Genomic DNA, 20529 nt, shown 5'->3' with positions numbered 1-20529 from the left:
CGATTGAAAAGGCACTGGACTTGGGGATTTTAGACTGGCATTTGAATTCCATGGCTGCCCCTTAAGAACTGTGTGATCTTGGGCAGATGACTTCTCTGAGTCTCAGTTTCCCCTTCAGTACTACTAGCACAGGCTTTGGACTCAGAGAGACTCTGCTCCCAACACCTGCATCACCTTGGGCAAAGTGCTTAACCTCTGAGTCTCAGTTGCCTCATCTGTAAAACAGGGGCAATAGCCCCTTGGAGCTGTTGTCGGGATTGAGTCAGATAACGGATGGGAAGTAGATTCCATCATTAATTTAGGATCATGGAAAAATGGTGCATCTGGGGCCAGGTGACACGGGTTTGAATCTGCCCCTAGCTGGCTGTGTAACCAGTCTGAGAACCAATTCCTGCTCTGTAAGAAGGGGCAGTAATATTTTCCTCATGGGGCTCTGCCGAAATCAGGTGGACGAGAGCACTTTGTACAGCTCTGTACGAATGTGAAGGATTATTTCTGTTCTCCAGCTCACCCTCCAACAAAGGCTGAATAAGTACTGAATTGGCAACAAAAAGGGAGGGTGAGGGAAGGAATGTGAATCTTAGGGGGAGTAGCAAAAAAGCTCAAATAATCCTCACACTGTGTTTCTAACACTTTCCATTAAGCCTAAACTTCAAGGGAGAGCTCACAGCCATGGCTGTCAAACCCCAGGAAGGCGGGAAAGGTCTGTGTCTGGTGAGGAAAAATGGAGTCTCTCAAGTCCCTGCTCCCTCTGCGTCTCGCTCTCTGACCCCAACTCCCTAGTGACCCACAAAACTCAGCTCCCAGCTTGGAGCCAAGAAATGCTGCCTTCCAATGCCCCCTACCTGGCAGCTACTAAGCAGATTCAAATATGCTCAGGGTCGGACTCCGCAGAGAGACGACAGGAGCCCTGCTGTTCCCTAAGGGAGTGCAGCTTGCTCCTTCTCTGCCCGCCGCCTGGGGCAGAGACCCTCAAGTCAGGCTCCTCCTGGCTCCCCCCCACCCCATGCCCTTCACCTTCCCTTTGACAGGTCAGAACCAGGACCAGATGCCAGGGCCGGAGCCCTGCTGGTCCTGGGCTCCACTGAGAGGCGGGATCACGAGTGCCCTTCTCTTGGGAGCTCAGCCCATAGGAAGTGCCAGGGAAATGTTTCCACAGATTAGTGCCTCCTGGGGTGAGGCAGAAGCAGGTGGTGGGAACAGGGCAAGGGAGGGAGCAAAGCCCAGGGAGCCCTTGGGAGGAGCCCAAGGACAGAGGCTTTTTTCTCTAGGCTCCAGCCTCCAGAACCGGGAGGCTGGTGGTTCCTCCAAAGCCCCCCTGCCTCAGTGCCACCCCTCGGCGACCGCTTCATGCCGCATAGCTCACGTTATTTGACTAGTTGTTGTAGTGATTACAGTGGTATCACAGTTTGACTAAGTTCTGCTCCAGATGTAGGATAAATTGGAGGGCAGGAGAGGGGATGCAGGGGCAGGAGAGGAGAGATGAAAAGCCAGCTAAAAAATCCAAGGGAGGTGCGGGGAGAGAAAGGAAGTTACAGCAAAAAGAAATAGATAAGCAACGGAGAAGGCAGCCTGGCAAGCATGCCCTAAATTAAACATCTCTAGAAGGTAAAACCTGCTTGAGATTTTCCCAAATCTGCATTTGTTAAGTCTGGCCTTAATAAGGGGTGGTTAAATAACCAGCGCAAGACAAACAAGCCGGGTAACCTCTAAGACGGGGACAAGAAGGCAGTAAGCACTGGTCAGCCTAGGGATGCAGATGTTCAGAGGAAGGGAGAAGCCAGATTTCTGCTGGCCCTTCCCTACTCCTTGGCCTGTTCTTTGGTGAGTCCGGAGTGATCAAAGCAAGAGGGTGATGTATCATAATGTGGTTTTGACCCAAAGTTTCATCGACATTAGCTTTGCCTTTGAGTTAGCCTCGGCTGGGGTCGGGCAACCCTAATCCAGCTGGCTCCTTGACCTCACAGTTCGTGCAGGTGAGGAACTGGCTCCTGGTCTGTGTCAGCATTCTGGATAAACTCAAAGATGAATTTCACCTGGGTCTCGTAGGCGCGGACTGAGATTTTCTCATTGATGCCGTGGATGCTGTGGGAGAGATTTAGGGGAAGGTTGGAGAAAGCCAACCGCTTTAGCACAAGCCTTAGTGCAGAGTACCCCCACCTCACATGCCCTGAAGCCACTGGCCTTTGACCCTCCAGGGGTAGGAAGTGGGCACGTGGGAGAGGCTATTTGTAAGACGTGAGGTTTCATGTGACACGTAGGTCATCTTTCCTGGATCCATGACCGTGGCAAAGAATGGTGGGGGGAAGAAAATACTAAAATCCTGGGGAGTTCAGAATCATTTCCTGCCCTGGAATCGATTTGATAATTTGTCCCCTGAGGGGAAATTATCTTTTTAATTCTCTTTCTCTCAGGCTAGAGTCCCCTGGCCCCCACATTGCTAGGGGCACAAAAGGAGACAGAGGGAGACTGCCCAGGGCACCTCTACTGCACCTAGGAAATTTCCATCTGATCCTGTGCCCACAACCAGCCTCCACACCACCCAACACACAACCACACCACACATGTAACCTCAAAGATAAAAGGAAATAAAGAGCAGCAGCCTGCGGCTCCAGTTAAAAAACAAACAAAAACCATGAAAGCTGTTCTTGAGCTCGTATTCAAAAACAGTATTTTCATTCCACTGGCAACTGACTTAGAGTGGGGAAATCAGGTCTGGATATGGTAAGGAACAGAAAGGTAGATGGAAGTCAACCCCCCACGCCCAAGGACTAAGATTTTGCTGAAGAACCCACAAAGTAGTAATTCACATACAATAGTTAAAATTGATGATCATGTCTTAGATCCCTATAGTGTTTTCTTCTTCTTTTTTTTAATGTTTTATTTACTTACTTTGAGAGAAAGGGGGAGAGGGGAGGGGCAGAGAGAGGAAGAAAGAGAATCCCAAGCAGTCCCTGGATTGTCAGCGCACAGCCCAATGCGGGTCTCGATCTCACGAATCTGAGATCGTGACCTGGGCTGAAACCACGAGTCAGAGGCTTAACCGATGGAGCCACTCAGGCTCCCCTATAGAGTCTTTTCTTCTGAGAATTCAAAGCATGTGTCCACCTTTGACCACAAGCGGGTCTGTTTCACTGAATGGTAACTGAGAAGTCTGGAGTCTCCCCTTCTGGGGAGAAAATGACGTCCAGAGGGTAAGCATGCTCCCAAAGGGAAGAGGTGGAGGGATTAAGACCCAAGGGTCCTACTTCCACCAGAGACTTTCCAATCATCTGATTATCTCCATCCCAGAAAACCAGTGGCCAATTTCCATGCACTCTGGGGAGTGGCAAGGCTCTGGCCATGAGGAAGTTTGGCCAGTTGGGTTCTAGAAGTCTTCATTTTAGCCTGTGCAAACCCCAGCTTTCTCCTGTTCTGTGGGCTGGCAGGAGACAGGCAGGAGACAGGTCAGATGTACCTCCTCTTTGCCCCTTGCTCTCCAGACCTATTCCACTCACTCACCTCCGGAAGCTCTGAGGATTCAGGTAGAGGGGGTTGAACCGGTAGATGCCGGTGGTGAGGTTTGTATAGTGTCTGCTGTCTGTGTTGCCGATACAAACACCTGGACAGAGAAAATGAAGGACGGTGAGGCTTGATGTGGATCATCAAGCCAAGATACTGGTGGGAGGTGGACTGGCTGGAAAATTAGGGCCCCTGGGCCAATAAGAACATCACCTGGGCCCTCCTGGGAGCCTGTCGCTCTGAATTTTTAACCTTCGGGTTACCCGTTCTCAACACCTTCTAAAACACCGTTCGGCCAGAAGCATGGGGTCTCCTCCCAAGGGCGTTAGTGAGCCATCCCCGAGTGATCCAGAGCCAAGTGTCCTCACTCCATGATGACCAGGGAAGCCAGTACCTTCGTTTTATACCCTTCCCCGGGCTATTTCGGAAATCTAGATATCAGCTCTTTACTGCCTCAGCTCTCTTTACACCACCCTAGGTCAGAAATAAACATGCCCCCCCCCACGCCCCCGGGGAGTTTTACTGTTATAAAATGCAGTCCCCTTAAAGTAGAACATAATTTCCTGTTATTTTCTGTTTTCCAAGAGTCAAACCTGAGGTTAGGAAAGTCCCAGGATGTTTATTCTCCAGTGTCTTGCTCTCCTGAAGGTAGGAACAGCTCACCCCCTCTCCAGTGAGGGCTGGGCCTTGTCCCCGGGGGGAGCATTCTCTGAGAAAAGACCCCCTGAAGCACCCAGTGAAGAGTGGTGGGATGATCTGAGATGTTAGTCTGTGTTTTGTTTCATTTTCCACTTCCAGTTTCAAATGGGTAACTAGGCCCTTCAAACTCCTTGCTTTAGGGATTTCTATCAGTTGATGCCTGCTTATCTTTTTTCCCCATAAAAGCCTAACCCTGTTAGGATTATGGCGGTTGCCCCACAGGGGAGAGGGTAGCGTAGGGAGCTTTGAGAGCCAAGAGAGAAGAATCGGGGACTGTGAGGGCCAGGGTCCCTGGATGGTGGAGACCCAGCCCTGCTCTGTGGCAGGAGTTCGAGTAGGGGGCAGACCTCAGAGGGGATGGTTGCCTGGTATGTTCAGGGAGATGGGGTCTTATGTCTAGAGTCAAAGATCCTACTCTCCGGAATTCAGAGGGAATCTCTAACCTGAAGTGACTTTCTAGCTAGGTAATGGATGTCTCAGAGGGAGCCCCAAGGACCTATGACCACCCGCCAAGGGACTCCCATGTCAGGTTGCTACGTAAGACCTCGGGGCCTGATTCAAAACGAGGGTGGTGGTGGGGAGCCTGGAGGTCTCAGTAATACCTGAGGTTGGATTTCCTGAGGAGTGGGGCTTATAGCTAGATTTTGGTTGATTAAAAAACAAGGCTGCCCTTTTCACAGCTGATCTTGTGGATGCAGAGTTTCACCGGACGCTCTTTATGGGCCCATGCCTAGCACAGAGGCAGGTCCTAAGTATGTGCTTAGAAAATGAGGGAATCCGTGATAAACCTAGATTTAAAAGACAAAACTGGACACAGGTCTTAGCATTATGGGCCATCCTCACATCGTGGACCAGAGATCCTCAAACTGTGGTCAGCCATCATCTGGTCTCAGAATCTCCTGAGGGATGTTAAAAAGGCAGACTCCAGTGTCCTCTCCAGATTTGGTTAGGCTGAATCGTTGGGAGCCCTAACCCTTCACTGTAATAAGTGGCCTAGGTAACCCTCTTCCACTGTTAAATTGGAGAGCCACCATCTACCCAGTATAGGTATGGAAGGTATGCTGGAAGACCAGGGAAAGGGCATAGAGGCACTGCTGTCTGGGCTGGGAGAGGTGAAGGGGGTTAATGCAAATGGTAGAGGTGGGGAGGCATTTCTGGGCTGCAGATTCTGAGCTCTGTTGCTGAGCTATTATCCTTGCATAGATCAGAACCAGCCTGGGGGAAACTTGGCCTTTTCTGTGGCTCCTCAAGGAGTAAGGTGGGGGTGGGGGTGGGGGTGGGGGTGGGGGTGGGGGTGGGGGTGGGGTCTGGGCTGATCCTCTCCTCCATGCCAGAGTGGCTGGCCTAGGTGAAGCCAGGACCCAGGCATGACTGATCTAATTTATTGTTTCTGCTCTTTTCCTGTTTGCTTTCTGACTTCCACTCCAAGAGGAAAATACAGTTCCAGTCCCATCACGAGGGGAAGCAGCCAGATGTTTCCAGGCTGAACAGCTGGGGTGGAGGTGGGGCAGTAGACATTAGATAGGAAACAGTTCCAGCCCCTGCCTCCCTGTAGTCACAGATGATGAAGTCATTACCTGGGGCAACAATGTTGACTTCCGGGAAGACAGACCGTATGGTCTGGCACAGCAGCTGGTAGCCCAAGGCCTGATGGTCAGAGGGGCTGACAGGTAGGGGGTCAATGGCACTCAACACGTGGAACTGGACCCTGTTGTCAGCCACAATGTTCTTGACGAGTTCTAGGACCTTGAGGGAGCAAACAAATGGGAGTTTGAGTTCTTACTATCTGCTGTGCAAGTACCATATGAATCGAAATAGTCCTGCTTTGTCTCCAGCAAGGCAGGACTTTGGAGCTTACAGAGGAGCTCATTTTAGCACCGGGACCTCAATTTCAGCTGATTGGCAGTAGGAGATAGAAGAATTGGGTCTTCTTGGAAAGAAATCTACAGCACGGTAGATTTAGGTTAAATGTTCAGGAGGCTTGCCTTACAGCCATGAGGCAGGCAGAGAATTGGAAATCAGGAAATTGTGTGTCCTTCCTCTTGGGCCGTGAGTCATGGGCCGGGTGGAATGTAGAAGAGACAGCAGAAAGGGGAACTCAACCATCTTGAGGCAAGGGTGATAGATGTGATGACCTCATTCAACCTGGGAGCCACAGACAGTTGAGGAAAAGGTCACACACTTTTCTTTCTCCTCTTTGGGCATCCCTGCTTCCTGTTTGTAACTAACTGCACTGGAGCCAGGAAGATGAGCTCAACACAGACAAAAAGTCAGGAGTTGGGGGACTGGTATTCAAGCTCTCTCTTTGCTTCCTTTCCTCAGGAAGGAACCTGAGGAAGCTCCTAGAGAATTCAGTCTGAAACAACTAGAGCTGAATCCAGCACAGGTCCTGGTCTCAGGCAGGACGTAGACCAGACCCTGAGGCTCAGGTCACATGGAGCCTTGTGGGAATGGACCAGGAGGCTGGTTTAGGGTGGTCCCCAAGCCCACCCCACCACACAGGGAAAGCCCCAGCACTAGCCTCAACTCATTTATCAGCAATTGCTTTAGAACTGCTTCTGTCCTAGAAAGGGGGGTGTCCCATAGCTGAGGATCACCTGCATGGGGGACATTATCTCAAGGGTACTCCTTTTTAGGTCAGTGTCCCCTAGAAGTATGCTAGGAGCTGAGTCTGGAAAGGAAATGAAGGTTCCTATTTCTGGCTTAGAAACCACCATTGAGCCAACCCCAATTCCCCGCTGTTGGATTAGTTGGAAGGAGGATGGACAACTCATTTATGTGAGCTTATTTTCGCTCTACACTTCTGTGTGAAATTCTCTAATATAAGAATTAATGCATAGTTTTGATATATCCTCAACCAACTGGGAGGCTCCCAGTCATCCCCTGTAAGGTGGGTTGGGACTGTGCCTGCTGCCCCCTGTCCCAAATTACTTAAAGATTCCTGCCCCCAGAAATGGAAGAGGGCACACATGGGAGGCCCCCTCAGTGAGAGGCCACAAGAGACCAAGTTTCCTACTAAGTGCTAGGCCAGGCCCTGACATAAGAGGAGGGGCTATGTCTACCTCATTTCTGTGTTTCTGTGTTTCTGGTCAGGAGCATAAAAGCATGTGATGAATGCTGGATACCAGAAATTTAAAAGATATGAGCCAAAAAAAAAAAAAAAGTTGGAGTTGTCTCATGAAGTAACTTGTTCAGGGTTATACAGTGAGTATCACTGGGCTGGGTATCTGAATCTGGTCTCTGACTTCACAAGGGTGATGATTTACTGTCTCCAAAGCACATAGAGGTCGAGGTGATCGGAAGGAGGGCCAGAAACAGGATGGTGTTCTTTCTTTCTTTAAAGTTTGTTTATTTTTTTAAGTAATCTCTATACCCAATGTGGGACTCTAACCTACGACCCTGAGATCAATGGTTGCACGGTCTTCTGACTGAGCCAGCCGGGCGGCCCAGGAGGATGGATTCCTTAGTGGTATGGATTTTAAGAATCCAGAATTTGAGGAGAGGATATGAAACTGATGGAGAAGAAGCAGGGACAGTCTGAGCCTGGAGAGGGGCATGCACAAAAATTGAGCAGTGACACCAAACTTCGTGCCACGGACAGCCACTTATAGTCGTGTGACCTGGGGCTAACTGCTTAACCTCTGTGCCATCTGCACGCTCACCTGTTAACGTCAGGATAACAGGAACACCTACCTGGTAAGGTGGTTGTGACCACCACTGGAATTAACCTACGTGATGTGCTTGGGCCTGTTTCTGGCACACAGTAAACACTCTATATATGCTAGCTGCTATTTGTTTAGAATAGAGGGGCCAGCCTGGGCAGTAATCAGGGGCACAAGGATGGGACTAAGAGGAGGGACCCGCCGGTGGTAAGAGGGACCTCGAAGTTTACTTTAAGGCACATTGGTCTCTCATTTCTTTGAGCTCCTACAGCCCTTACCGCACATTCCCACGCCATCACGTGTTCCCTCTGTTTTATGTGTAGATATGTTTTCCCCTCAAGGGAATGATAAGTTTGTTGAAGGCAAGGACAAGGGATATCAACACCTTGGTAAGGTCTCTAGAGATAGAGTTAGCAAGTCCAGCCTCCATCTTGCTGTAAGGCGAGGCCTCTCATAGACACTCACGAGATTACCATCCAGCCTGTGCTTGAATTCTTCCATGGCAGAAAGTGCACCATCACGAGTTACAATCCATTCTGCCTTTGAGCAACTTGGTTATGAATGTCTTCTTTTTTTTTCATGTTTATTTATTTTTGAGAGACAGAGGGAGAGAGAGAGAGCTGGAGTGAGGGAGGGGCAGAGAGAGAGGTGGATGGGGGACCTGAAGAGGGTTCTGCACTGACAGCAGAGAGCCGGATGGGGAGCTTGGACTCACCAGCTGTGAGATCATGACCTGAGCCAAAGTTGGTTGCCTAATGACTGAGTCACCCAGGCGCCTCTCTTTTTTGTGTGTGTGTATTTACTTTGAGAGAGAGAGCATGTGTGCATGTGAGTGCATAGTAGGGGAGGGGAAAGGGGGGGGCAGGCTATGGAGCCCCATGCAGAGCCTGACACAGGGCTCAATTCCAAGAACTGTGAGATCATGACTTGAACCGAAATCAAGAATTGGATGCTTTACCCACTGAGCCACCCAGGCGCCCCTGAATGTCTTCTGTGCCCCTGCTGCCTGGTTACCATTCCCAGGTTTTTGCTCTATCTCAGGTCTCAGGGTAAATGTCGCCTTGGAGGACTGACTCTCTGTTCCACCCCCACTTCACAATCGCTTTGGGACCCATCATCACATGATTTTCTTTATGGTACTTAACCTCTTAAAGTATTTGATCACTTGCTTATTGCTGTCCCTTCCCCACTAGAGCGTAGTGCTCCCAGAATGGGAATCTTGGCCGTCTTGCTCACCATTTCCCCAGGTGTTTAGACCATAGCAGCCACTCAATAAACACTCGGTGAAGAAATGAAGAAAGCAAAGAATCTTCTCTACCACACTCTAGATAGGTAGACATCCACCCTCTGAGAAACTCATTATCATCCAAGGTACCATATTCCCAAACTCTCCTTTAAGTGGGGGCTTCCTGAAACATCTCCCAGTAGCCTTATTTTTCTCCTTGAGGCCCATTCAGCACAAACCTTCTACAGGGTAGCCTGGCACATTTCTGAAGACTGCTCTTCATAGACAGGTGCCAGGGACCTATTTACAGCCACAACATGGGAGAACCCAGTTAGAGGTGGAGGAAGAAGGTTCTGGGAACTGTTTATGCTCCTGCCAGATCCAGTCCTAGGTCCTGTACCCTTGGCCCTCGGACCAGCACGATATCTGAGGACAGATCCCGATGCATGGAACCAGGGCATGAGGGAGAGAAAGGACCAGAACAAAAGGGTGCTGTGTGCTTTCAGGATGATGGGAGACTTTCCATTCATTCCTCACTGGGGCAGGTGGGCAGGCTGGGTCCAGGGATTTCATGAGATAGATTGGGAAGGGCACTATGGTGCGGGAATAGAGAGGAGGGAAGAGTGCCAGAATCTGGGGAGACGCAAACCCCAGCTGGTGGAAAACAGCCCTTGGAAAGGGCATGGAGTTGGAACGAGGCTGGAAAAAAACTGGTTGAAAGAAGTTCAATAGGGGGAATTCAGTGATTTCCTGGCCCCGTGATCCTCCAGGGAGAGGACAAAGGTTGGCACTTGATGAAAAGCAGCAGAGCCCAGGGCTCACACCGGTCCCAGCTTCCCCCGAATGCTGGGTGACTCTGGGCAGGCCATCAGTCCATTGCCCCCACCCCCCTGCACTGAGGGGGTGTGCCTCCCACCCTGCGTGAGGACAAACAAAACCCTCAGGGTGAAGAACTCAGGGAGAAAGGACCATGAAGTCTAAGGGGGGCTGCGCCTCGAGGATCCGCATCAGAGACTCAGGGAACACCACCTGCCCCTACCCCTGCTGAATTCTGGAACATATCATTCATTTGAGAGTTGTTGGGTTGCCTCTTAAGGTCATTTTTTGAAGGATTAGATTTACCTTTTGAACTCTTTTTTTTTTTTTTTTTTTAGCTTAACCTGCCTTTTAAATAAGCTAGCCTCTCCTGAAGATGACAAACATTCCGAATAATGTCTACTCACCCTTTATCTTTCAGCTCAAATGCCACTTCCCCGGGGAAGGCTTGCCCACCCCCATGCCAGGTCTGGTTCTCCGTTTGGTTCTCCACTAGCACCTGGGCCCTCTGCGTCAGGGCACAGCTCGCAATTACACACTGATTTTAATAGTTTTTAATTTGGTGTTTGTAGCAGGCCATTGCGAGGCTCTGTCCTCAATCCTCTTTACTTCTAATTTTGCACATCCTTCCTGTGGGATTTTATTGACTCCAGAGGTTTCATTTATGTTAATAACACTCCAGCCTGTATCTCTTGTTCATTCGCTGTCCAAACCCGAGGTATTTATAATTGCCTATTTATAATTTATAAGCTTCTCAAACTTCTCGAACATTACGTTTCTCTGTGAACTTGCTCTGCTTCCTACACTCTTGATCTTGGTTAAAGGCATCGGCACCTGGCCAGCCACCCAGGTCACAAACCTTGGAGCCATCCTGCCTTTCTGTCTCCCCGTGCCTCGGACGCACCGCATTCTGCTGACCCCATCTCCCACGTCCCTGGCAGGTGCCCTTCTCCGCCCCATCACCCGGGCCCAGTCCACTGCCTGAGAGGCTGTAACAGCTTCCCAAACACCTCTTCCTATTCTGACACTTCCTCTGCATTGCCACCAGCACCAGCTTCCTTAAAGCACAGCTGGGGACATCACGGCCCTGTTGGAAGACCTCTAACGGTTCCCTCTGTCCGCCAATCAGAGCCCCAAATCCTCAGCAAGGTACGCAAGGCCCTGACCCCCACGCTACAACTCCGTTTTCACCACCTGCCACTTTTGCCCGGTCGGTCCTCCTCTTTAGCCTTATGTTATTTTAGCCTGACTCTGAACGCCTGGCTTCTACAAGGTGCTGTTTGTCCTTTCCATTGCAGCTCAAGTTTCTCCGTCAGAAAAGCCTCTCTTGACCCTCAGAGGCAGTGACAGTTCCCTTCCTTGCACTGGTCCTTCGGCCGTTCACCCCTAATTGTTTTAATCGTCATCCGGTGTGGCGGTTCTGGAACTAGCCTGCTAGATGTGCAATCCTGGGCAAGTCACTCACCTGCTGTTGTTTGTTTGTCTTGTTTTGTTTTTGAGAGAGAGAGAGGGTGCAAGTGAGTGAGGGGCAGAGAGAGAGAGAGAAAGAGAAATGGGGCTCATGCTCACCCCAAGCGGGGCTGGAGCTCACCCGACGTGGAGTCAAACTCACAAACCGTGAGATCACGACCTGAGCCGAAGTCAGATGCTTCACTCACTAAGCCACCTAGGTGCCCACTTACCTGTCTTTTTGATCTGTGCCTCAGTTTCCCTGTTAAAGTAGGATGATACAATTCCTACCTCATAGTGGGCGGTGGGCATTCAATGAGCACGTGTACCCTTAGGACAGTGCCACACGCAGTTGTCACCATTTATCAGGAGTCATCTCCCGCCCCCAGGCTCCCTGTACCAGAGGTCTCCTATTCCTAGCCAGCTACCCAGAAACCTTCGAAAATTGTCGATGTTATTGAACAAGTCAACAAAAGCAGGTTGGCCGGCCCTGGGATTGCAGCTAAACCCAAATCCAGAGGACCACACCTCCCTGACACTGAGCCAGTTGTTGGAAACACAGGTTACGTACCTCCTGGACTGTCTGTGCAGGGTCAACCCGGAAGTTGATTATGGCCTGGGCCACCGGGGGGATGACATTCACCTGGAGAGGGAACCACAAACCCTGGGCTGAGCCACCCGTGCTCCCCGCCCAGGAAGGGCCAACCATCCCCAGTAAAGAAAAAGGAAGCTGACTTGATTGAAAGGTCCAGGGCTTACGTTTTGGCCAGCCCCTTGTCTTCTCTGGGCCCTTGACAAGTGGTAATGTTCAGAGCTAGAGATGTGTTTCTGTGTTAGGTCAAATCTCCATGCTTCTTGGGCCTGGAGGGGGGGGGGGGGGGTCTTGGGCCTGGAGAGCTGCTCAGAGCAAGACTGTTTTCTCTGTGACCACCCGGACATGTCTCTTTTGGCCCCGTGCAGCGCCACTGGCAGTCTTGTGCCTACGCTGTCTTTCCCAGGGCACCCAGGACATTCCCGCAGCGGTTACAGCTTACTCAGGACAGGGCGCCCAGAGCCTCTGCAGGCCAGTCATGGTGTGTTTGCTCCCTGAAGGGGACGATGAGGGTGGTTTCCCATGTCTAATTGCAAAATTTGACTCCGTTCTCTGCCTGACCAGGAAGAACACAGGCCTAATTGGAGAAGAGAGTTAGGCTCTGAGTGGATTTTTTCCTCAGGGGCCATGAGAGAACAGATGCCTCGACTCTGAATCTTTCTTTGCACTGTTTTGGTGCAAAACAGCACCAGACTAGGGACAGAAGAACTGGGCTGTTATAAAGCACCTGTATGATTTTGAATAATTATAACCTGTTGGTGCCTCTGTTTCCCAAATGGCGATTGGGACAATAGTACTAGGAGAGCTGTGAAAAGGATCAAATAGAGTAACAAATATGAAAGGATTCTGGACAGATAAAGTGGGATTCAAATGCAAGGACACAGTACTGTTATTCCGGTGAACACTTTAAGGCAGCTGAAGACAGCTCGGGTCTGGCCGACGCACTGGACACTTCAGTCAGTCATGCCAGGAATTCACTGGGGTGCCAGGCTCAGCCTGGGCCCCGGATTACCAGAGCTCCGCAAGGCCACACTGTGTGCAAGGTGAATGGCACTCCTTAACGTTGTGCTGGTGGTACTGGTAGTAACTGGAAGGGTGTCACTTCTCTCAAGTTCTCAGAAAGGCCTAGGCCCAGGCTAACCAGTGTGGCTGTGACTTCCTTCATCCCTCCTTCCTTCTGTCTCTCCCTCCCTCCCTTTCCTTCTTTCACAGGCTTCATACCCAGCACAGAGCCCAATGTGGACCTTGAACTCACGACCCTGAGATCAAGACCTGAGCTGAGATCAAGAGTTGGACACTCGACTGACTGAGCCACCCAGGCACTCCATGGCTTCTTCCTTTAAACAGAGATGCCCCTTAGTGGCTAATCTAAATGGAAGTAGACCAGTTTGCCAAAAAGTAGTTCCTGGAAAAAAACAATCACTCAAAACTTATTACTGTGAGAGTAAACTTTATAGAATTTATGTTTGCTAAGGTTACCCATTATTTAGTGTATTTTGGGAGATGACAATGTATACATATTATGTGTTGTATATATCACGAATGTTATCATAGATTTTATAAATGGCAGGTGAGTTTCTCTCTTTCAACACAGGGTAACACTAGGGGAAAAGACATTAGTCATTCATTAAATTTGTTAGGTGGATAAATCTTCCAAAGTATGATGAAGAACAATCAAAAGAGCCTTGATGGTATACATGTTAGAATATTTAGTCTACATGACCAACATGCTAGGTAAATATATATCACGTTGAATGAGTATAGTTCACAAAAATTAACTCCCAAACAACCCTCCTTCATACTAGTGTAATGGTTGCTTTTGAAGGGGTACGGACCCAAGGAACCTGAGAGGGGCCATGGACACCCCTCGAAATACACATATATAAAACCTGGCAATTTCAGAGGGTTTATGGACCGCAGCTAGAACACCTGCTCTTGTGGCTTACCCAACTGATATCATTGGGCCTTCCTATTATTCAAACTGTAATCCGAGAAGGAAGAAGGAGACAGGAGATAAAGCCAAAGGGTAGAGGGCTGGGTGGGCATTGAAGAAAAGGTATAGGGGAGGATCCAGGAGATGTTACCTTGACTCCTGCATTGAACATGGTGAGTGCCGTGGTGGTCCTGACCAGTGCATTGGTTATGTAATTCCTCTCTATTAACCTAAAGCAAAAGGACAAAGATCAGACAATAGGAAAACCATCTAATGTGAAGAAAGAACAGGTTGAAGAGCACCCAGTTTCCTGAATCTTGGAGATCTTTAAGACTAAGAGGGACATCCTGTATATGAACTAGATGTAGCATCTGGTGGCTAAGGGATGATTAGTCAAGCCCAGTTAAGCCAAGGAGTGGGGACTGGCTAGGTCTGGTGGGAGGGGAGGATGAGCGAGAAGGAAAGAGAAAACTTTACCTGCTTACAAGGGGCCCAAATAGCCACAGGTTGCTCAAGATTATATTGGTAGGGAAGGGAAACTGCAAGGGAAAGAACCAGGTCAGCGGGATCTCAGAGGCGTCAGCCTACCAGGGTCACTGTACCTGAGGCCTGGGTCTCTCCCTGCTTTATATCTGCCTTGAGGGCCCTCAGTGGTAGCCTCCAGGATGGGTGGGAACCAGTTCCCAAAGGGTGCCTGGTTGTGTCAGGTCTCAGGGTCTCAGAGAAGCACTAAAGCCCTGGACCAAGCCAGATCTTTAAGCCTTGGCTCAGCCTCTGGCTGAAAACAGGTGAGCATGTGCAGAGCCCTGGTCAGCAGTGGGCCCTTCTCTTACTCTAGAAGCTACTCCTCTGCCACCCTTTCTTCCCCTTCCACAGCTGACCAGGAGCGTGTGAGACTCCTTCTCCCACCTCATGTGCCAGTTCCTGCAATGTCATTTTCAGTAGTCCGCTTCCAAACATGTTCGGCATTGGTGTCTGCTCCAGTCTAGAAGAGAATGGGGTTCTCAAGACTTCCCCAACCCCAGTCAAAGGTCAGGGGTCTGAAGAGAAGGAGGGAGACAGGATTTTTCAACAGGCCTGGTGAGGATGTCTCTCATTCACCTTCCTATCACCTCCACCGACCCACCCGTTTGGAGATCTCCAAGCACAGATGGAACCACCTCTAGTCCATCGGAAGAAGCTGTCCCTGTCTACCAAGTCCAGGGAGGCACCCCCACTGTCATGTCACCTACCACACTGTAGCACAATTATCAGTCTCTGCTGCGAACTGTGAGTTCCTTCTGGAAAGGGACTGTCTGTTTTTTCCACCATTGTATGCCCATCACTGGGCACAAAGCCTTAAACACTGCTAGATACTCGGTTACATATTTCACTGACTTAATACAGATCTTCCCACTTTGCTAAGAAAACCCAGCCAGAGGTGAGACCCTGAAATGCTCACCTGCGGCCTGCAGCCCTCGTGTCCTGACCTAGCTTTTATTGGCCAGCTCTCGCTTGCAATATGGATAAACCCTCTTCTGATCTCTAGCCCCCGCCTGGGTACTGGTGGCTCTGTCCTCTCTGTGGCCCCCGTCGCGGCTTCTCAGCCCAGCTTCAGGCCAGGCAGCTTAGCCCCTTCAAACTCAAAGTGGGAGAGCGCCAAGTCTCCCAACCCGAGTCTGGCAAGGGGGCAGAGGCAGGTGTTGCTTACCGGCTGACGGCGGCTGCGAGGATACCAATGCTCGTCTCCTTTGGAGGAGCTGAAGAGTGGCCTGGAGTCATGTTTACTTGCAGCATGAGATTAATTGCACCCTTCTCTGTGACTGCAATGCTGTAGGAGAGGATCAGAGAGGGCCCTCCCGACTTCCTCCCCCCTTGAATTATCCCATGGGACCAGTGGTTTAGAGGGCTAGGAGGTTGGCTTCATGCTGCTGTAAACAATCTACAATAGAGGAGAAAGCGAAGGGGGAGCCCAGAACTGGTTGAAGATCAGGGCAAGAGGGGTAAAAGAAAGAGTTGTCTTAGTATGGCCCACAGACACCAGGCTGGGGTCATCTGAAATGGGATGAGAACACCTTCCAAGGTGGGGGCGGGGGGGATGGGGTACTTTACTCACATGGCAAAGGGCTTCTTGAGGTTGGGAATGAAACCATCCAAGATGAAGTTACCCTCGTCCACAATGAAGGCCAGCTGGACACCCCTTGCCTGTAGCAGGGCTGAAATCTTCTGAGCCCCATTGTGGCCTGAGATCTGTAGACATCGAACCCACAACCACAGTGCTCCTCAGCCAGACCTCCAACAGCTAATGAAGACCCATTCAGCATTGCTAGGCACTACAGAACCTCCCTTCCCAGTCTCCTTCTTGGGGTGGGGGAGAGGGAAGGCAAGGGCCTTACACAACCCTGCTTCACAGAATCTTGGAATGTCACAGCTGAAAGGGCCAAATTGCCCTCATTTCACAAATGAGGAGACTGGGACCCACAGAAGGAGGTGACTGGCCCAAGGTCAAAGTAACTGACATCACTGGAAATAAAACATTGATTCCTTGCTCCCTGTTGGTTCTCTTTCTAGCACACCAGTGTTTCTCAGGTGTCACTGATGGAACACCTGCCCGCCTCAGATATTACCAGGGAGTCTGTTAGAAATTCAGATCTATGAGTATCACTAAATGAAAGGAGGCAACCTTAAAAGTCTACATACTGTATGAGTCCAACTATATGACATTCTGGAAAAGGCAAAACTATGGAGACACTAAAAAGTTCAGCGGTTTCCATGGGTTGGGGGAGGGAGAGAGGGATGGAGAGGTGGAGCACAGAGGATTTTTAGGGCAGTGAAACTACTCTGTAAGAGACTATAAATGGTGGATACGTGTCATTATACAATTGTCCAAACCAACAGAATGTACACCAAGAGTAAACCTTAGTGTAAACTAGGCCTTTGGGTCATTACGAGTTGTCAATGTAGGTTCATCAACTGTCACAAATGCCACTCTGGTGGGAATGTTGATTATGGCGGGGGCTGTGCATGTGTGTGGGTAGGCGGTGTAAGGGAAATCTGTCAACCTTCTCATTTTTGCTGTGAACCTAAAACTGCTCTAAAAAATATAAAGTCTTGTAACAACAAATTCCAATCTATGTCACAGGGCCCGGGAATCTGCATCTTGGTCAGGGGATTTAGACAGTTTTGGCACACAGATACCTAGAGAAGGTGGCAAACCACCACACCATATTCTGGAGGCCCTGCAGCTGGGAAGCAAGCTGGACTAGAGTTAAACACCCTCCCCCCCACTCCAAATAGGGGTCCTAGAGATAGTTTATGGGGTAAGGAGGCTCTACCTCCTCATCATGGCCCAGAGCAATGAAGAAAGATCTTCGGGGGATGTAGTTTCTGAGCAGCAGGAGCTCCAGGGCCTGCAGGATTGCCTGGGGGATAGAAGCACAATGGAAGAAGGAGTATCAGGGCATTGGGGACAGTCAGCTGCCTGCATCAGGACCGGTGCAATCAGACAGACTGTCTTGAAAGAGAACAAGCTCAAGTGGTCCTGGGGGATGCGATGTGAGGAAGCGTGGCTCTGCGTAAAACATTTACCACCTGGAGAAAAGGATAAATGTGTCGCTGTCAGAGCTACAAGGATCCCTGGAGATCACCTACTCTAGCCCTTATTTCCCAGTTGAGAAATCAAGACCGAGAGAAGTGATGGCTAGAACCCAAGTCTCCTGGAGCTAAGGTTTTTTCTACCATAACCTTCTGCCTCCCGGGGGTCAGGCGAGAGCTTCACCATCCTGGGCAAATCCTTAGGGCCCCAAGGCGAAGGGAACAAAGTGCTTCACCATTACAGAGTTCTTGTTGTCCAGTGTGCCTCGGCCATGGATAAAGCCATCACGCTCCAACCCAGAAAAGGGGGGCACCTCCCATCCTTCGTCAGGGGCAGGCACCACATCACTGTGAGCCAGAAGCATGTAGGGCTGCAGGCTGGGATCTGAGCCTTGGACGGTGAACAGGTGACTGTACTCTCCTATGACTTCATGCTGGACAAAGCTGGTTTTGAAAACTGTAGGAAAGACTAGAGGGAAAGGGATGAAAAGCAGCGAGAGAGAAAGCCAGATATAACAATTGCCTTTGGTTTTTCTACCATTTGATACAAAATGCGCACCCCTGCCCCTTTAAAAAACATTCTTTTTTAAAATGTTTACTTATTTTTGAGAGACACAGTGACAGAGTGAGAGCAGGGGAGGAGCAGAGAGAGAGGGAGACACAGAATCCAAAGTAGGCTACAGGCTCTGAGCTGTCAGCACAGAGCCCAACATGGGGCTTGAACCATGAACTGTGAGATCGTGACCTGAGCCGAACTCGGACGTTTAACCAACTGAGCCACCCAAGTGCCCCTCCCTTTTTAAAAAAACATAAGCGTCCTGTAGGAAGCCTTCTGGAACAAAGTCAGTCTGATTTCTGATTTGCCGAGACAATCTCTAAAATTCCTCTTCCTCATCTTTTAATGTGCCACTACTATGTAATAATGTGCACATCAAGATTCCATCATTATGACAGCTAAAAGATCAAGATCTGACTTGGTCTGATCTCTAACATGTTATGTCAAGTATATGCTACAGGGTTATACAGATGCTAGGGGTGTGTAATTTTCTTTTCTTTTCTTTCTTTATTTATTTTTAATGTTTATTTATTTTTGAGAGAGAGACAGAGAGCAAGCAAGGAAAGGACAGAGAGAGAGGGAGACACAGAATCCGAAGCAGGTGCCAGGCTCTGAGCTGTTAGCACAGAGCCCGACGTGGGGCTTGAACTCACGAAGTATGAGACCGTGACCTGATCCAAAGTCGGACGGACGCCTAACCGACTAAGCCACCCAGGCGCCCCAGTTAAATTTTAAATATAGTAGTCTCCGATATCCAAATTACTTGGGACCAAACACGACCCTTATATCAAAAAAAAAAAAAGAAGAAAGACCTTTTTTTAAAAATAATATTCTTACTGTACATGGCAAATATGGAGAGATTGTTCTGCCTGGCATAAAGCCATGCTTCTGCCTGAGGGTGTGGTTGTTCTCAAGGTCAATTACTCAGGTCACAGGTAGTGGTAGAGAAGGGACTACTGGGTGCAGCCAAGTACCTAGGCCAGCCTCTTCCACCCCCAACAACTTTGGAGAAGCTGGTTTTTTATTTGATTTAGGAAGAGGGTCTCGCTACTCTCCATGAGCTTTTCACACAGGGAGTGGGGAGTTCCAAGTCTCCTTCTTCTTCTTGACCCATCCTTTCTTCAGCTCACAAAGTTGCTGACTGACTCAAAGTTCAGAAACAGGGCAGTAAAGAATCCAAGAAAGGGCCTGGGTGGGTGGGGTGTGTACATAGGTGTATATGGAGGTAGGGGTGGGAGGCACATGGGGTATAGTTCTGGAAACTTGCACAGAAGAAGGAATTCCTGGTCCTACTTATTCTTATGCTGTGCCTTTTATTTCTTTTCCTAGCCCTGCCATTTGATTGCATCATATTTATTGACTGATGCATATTTAGGGCAAAGATAGGGAGAGTTCAAACTCCAACCCAACTAGCTACATGTCTTAGTTTTTCAAAGGCCAAATAAATTTTTTTCTTTTTTTTAATGTTTACTTATTTCTTTATTTATTTTTTAATGTTTATTTATTTTTGAGAGAGAGAGAGACAGAGTGTGAGTGGGAGACGGATAGATAGAGAGGGAGACACAGAATCCAAAGCAGGCTCCAGGTTCTGAGCTGTCAGCACAGAGCCAGACGTGGGGCTCAAACCCACAAACTGTGAGATCACGACCTGAGCCAAAATCGGACGCTTAACTGACTAAGCCACTCAGGCGCCCCTAATGTTTATTTATTTTTGAGAGAGAGAGAGAGAAGGGAGAAGTAGAGGGAGAGGGAGACATAGAATCTGAAGCAGGCTCTAGGCTCTGAACTGTTAGTACAGAGACCCATGTGGGGCTTGAACTCATGAACCACAAGATCGTGACCTGAGCCAAAGTCAGATGCTTAACCGACTGAGCCATCCAGATGCTCCAATAAAGTTAAAACAATTTTTTTTAATGTTTATTCATTTTTGAGAGACACAGAGTGATAGAGTGTGAGCGGGAGAGGGGCAGAGAGAGGGGGAAACACAGAATCTGAAACAGGCTCCAGGCTCTGAGCTGTCAGCACAGAGCCCCACACGGGGCTCAAACTCATGAACCGTGAGATCATGACCTGAGCTGAAGTTGGACTCTCAACCGACTGAGCCACCCAGGTGCCCTAATAAGGTTTTTAAAAAATATTTATTTATTTTGAGAAATAGAGAGAGCACTAGCAAGCGAGGGGCAGAGGCAAAAGGAGAGAAAGAAAGAATCCCAAGCAGGCCCCACGCTGCCAGCACAGAGCCCGACACGGGCTTGAACTCATGAACTGTGAGATCATGACCTGAGCCTAAATCAAGAGTCAGACATTTAACCGACTGAGCCACCCAGGGACCCCTTCAAAGGCCAAATAAATCTACGGTCTGTACTCTGCCACTGTTCTGACTCCTGGAGACCTTCTATTCCTCCCCATGGTGTATAAACTCAAAATAGGCCCACAGAATTTGGCTGTCCTCTGGTCAGTAACAAAAGAAGCTCTTTATCACCTTGTAAAAGAATCATGTCTCCAGGGCTACTGCCCCCTCCC

At 49.4% G+C, this 20529-nt stretch overlaps 1 protein-coding gene across 2 annotated transcripts in view; it reads right to left on the bottom strand.

Moving 5' to 3' along the window:
• Positions 1–1362: 1362 nt before the first annotated feature.
• PM20D1 (peptidase M20 domain containing 1) overlaps positions 1363–20529 on the bottom strand; it is a 31213-nt gene continuing 12046 nt past the window's right edge. Inside the window, exons 3-13 of one of the 2 annotated variants that reach the window (XM_025921206.2) lie at positions 17687–17919; positions 17192–17278; positions 15973–16106; positions 15568–15687; positions 14787–14862; positions 14355–14416; positions 14029–14107; positions 11924–11995; positions 5778–5946; positions 3502–3601; positions 1363–2085 (exon numbers count right to left, since the gene is read on the bottom strand). In XM_025921206.2, the coding sequence (XP_025776991.1) occupies positions 1962–2085; positions 3502–3601; positions 5778–5946; positions 11924–11995; positions 14029–14107; positions 14355–14416; positions 14787–14862; positions 15568–15687; positions 15973–16106; positions 17192–17278; positions 17687–17919 (1256 nt within the window). In that variant the 3' untranslated portion in view covers positions 1363–1961. The remainder of the gene's footprint in view (positions 2086–3501; positions 3602–5777; positions 5947–11923; positions 11996–14028; positions 14108–14354; positions 14417–14786; positions 14863–15567; positions 15688–15972; positions 16107–17191; positions 17279–17686; positions 17920–20529) is intronic. The other variant, XM_086693871.1, reaches the window with a different exon arrangement.

The sequence above is a fragment of the Puma concolor genome, chromosome E4, assembly GCF_028749965.1.
Source record: "Puma concolor isolate L17-30 chromosome E4, mPumCon1.1.hap2, whole genome shotgun sequence".
Taxonomy (NCBI): Eukaryota; Metazoa; Chordata; class Mammalia; order Carnivora; family Felidae; genus Puma; species Puma concolor.
The sequence above is the reverse complement of the archived record's forward strand: the minus strand, read 5'-3'. Positions and strand labels throughout refer to the sequence as shown.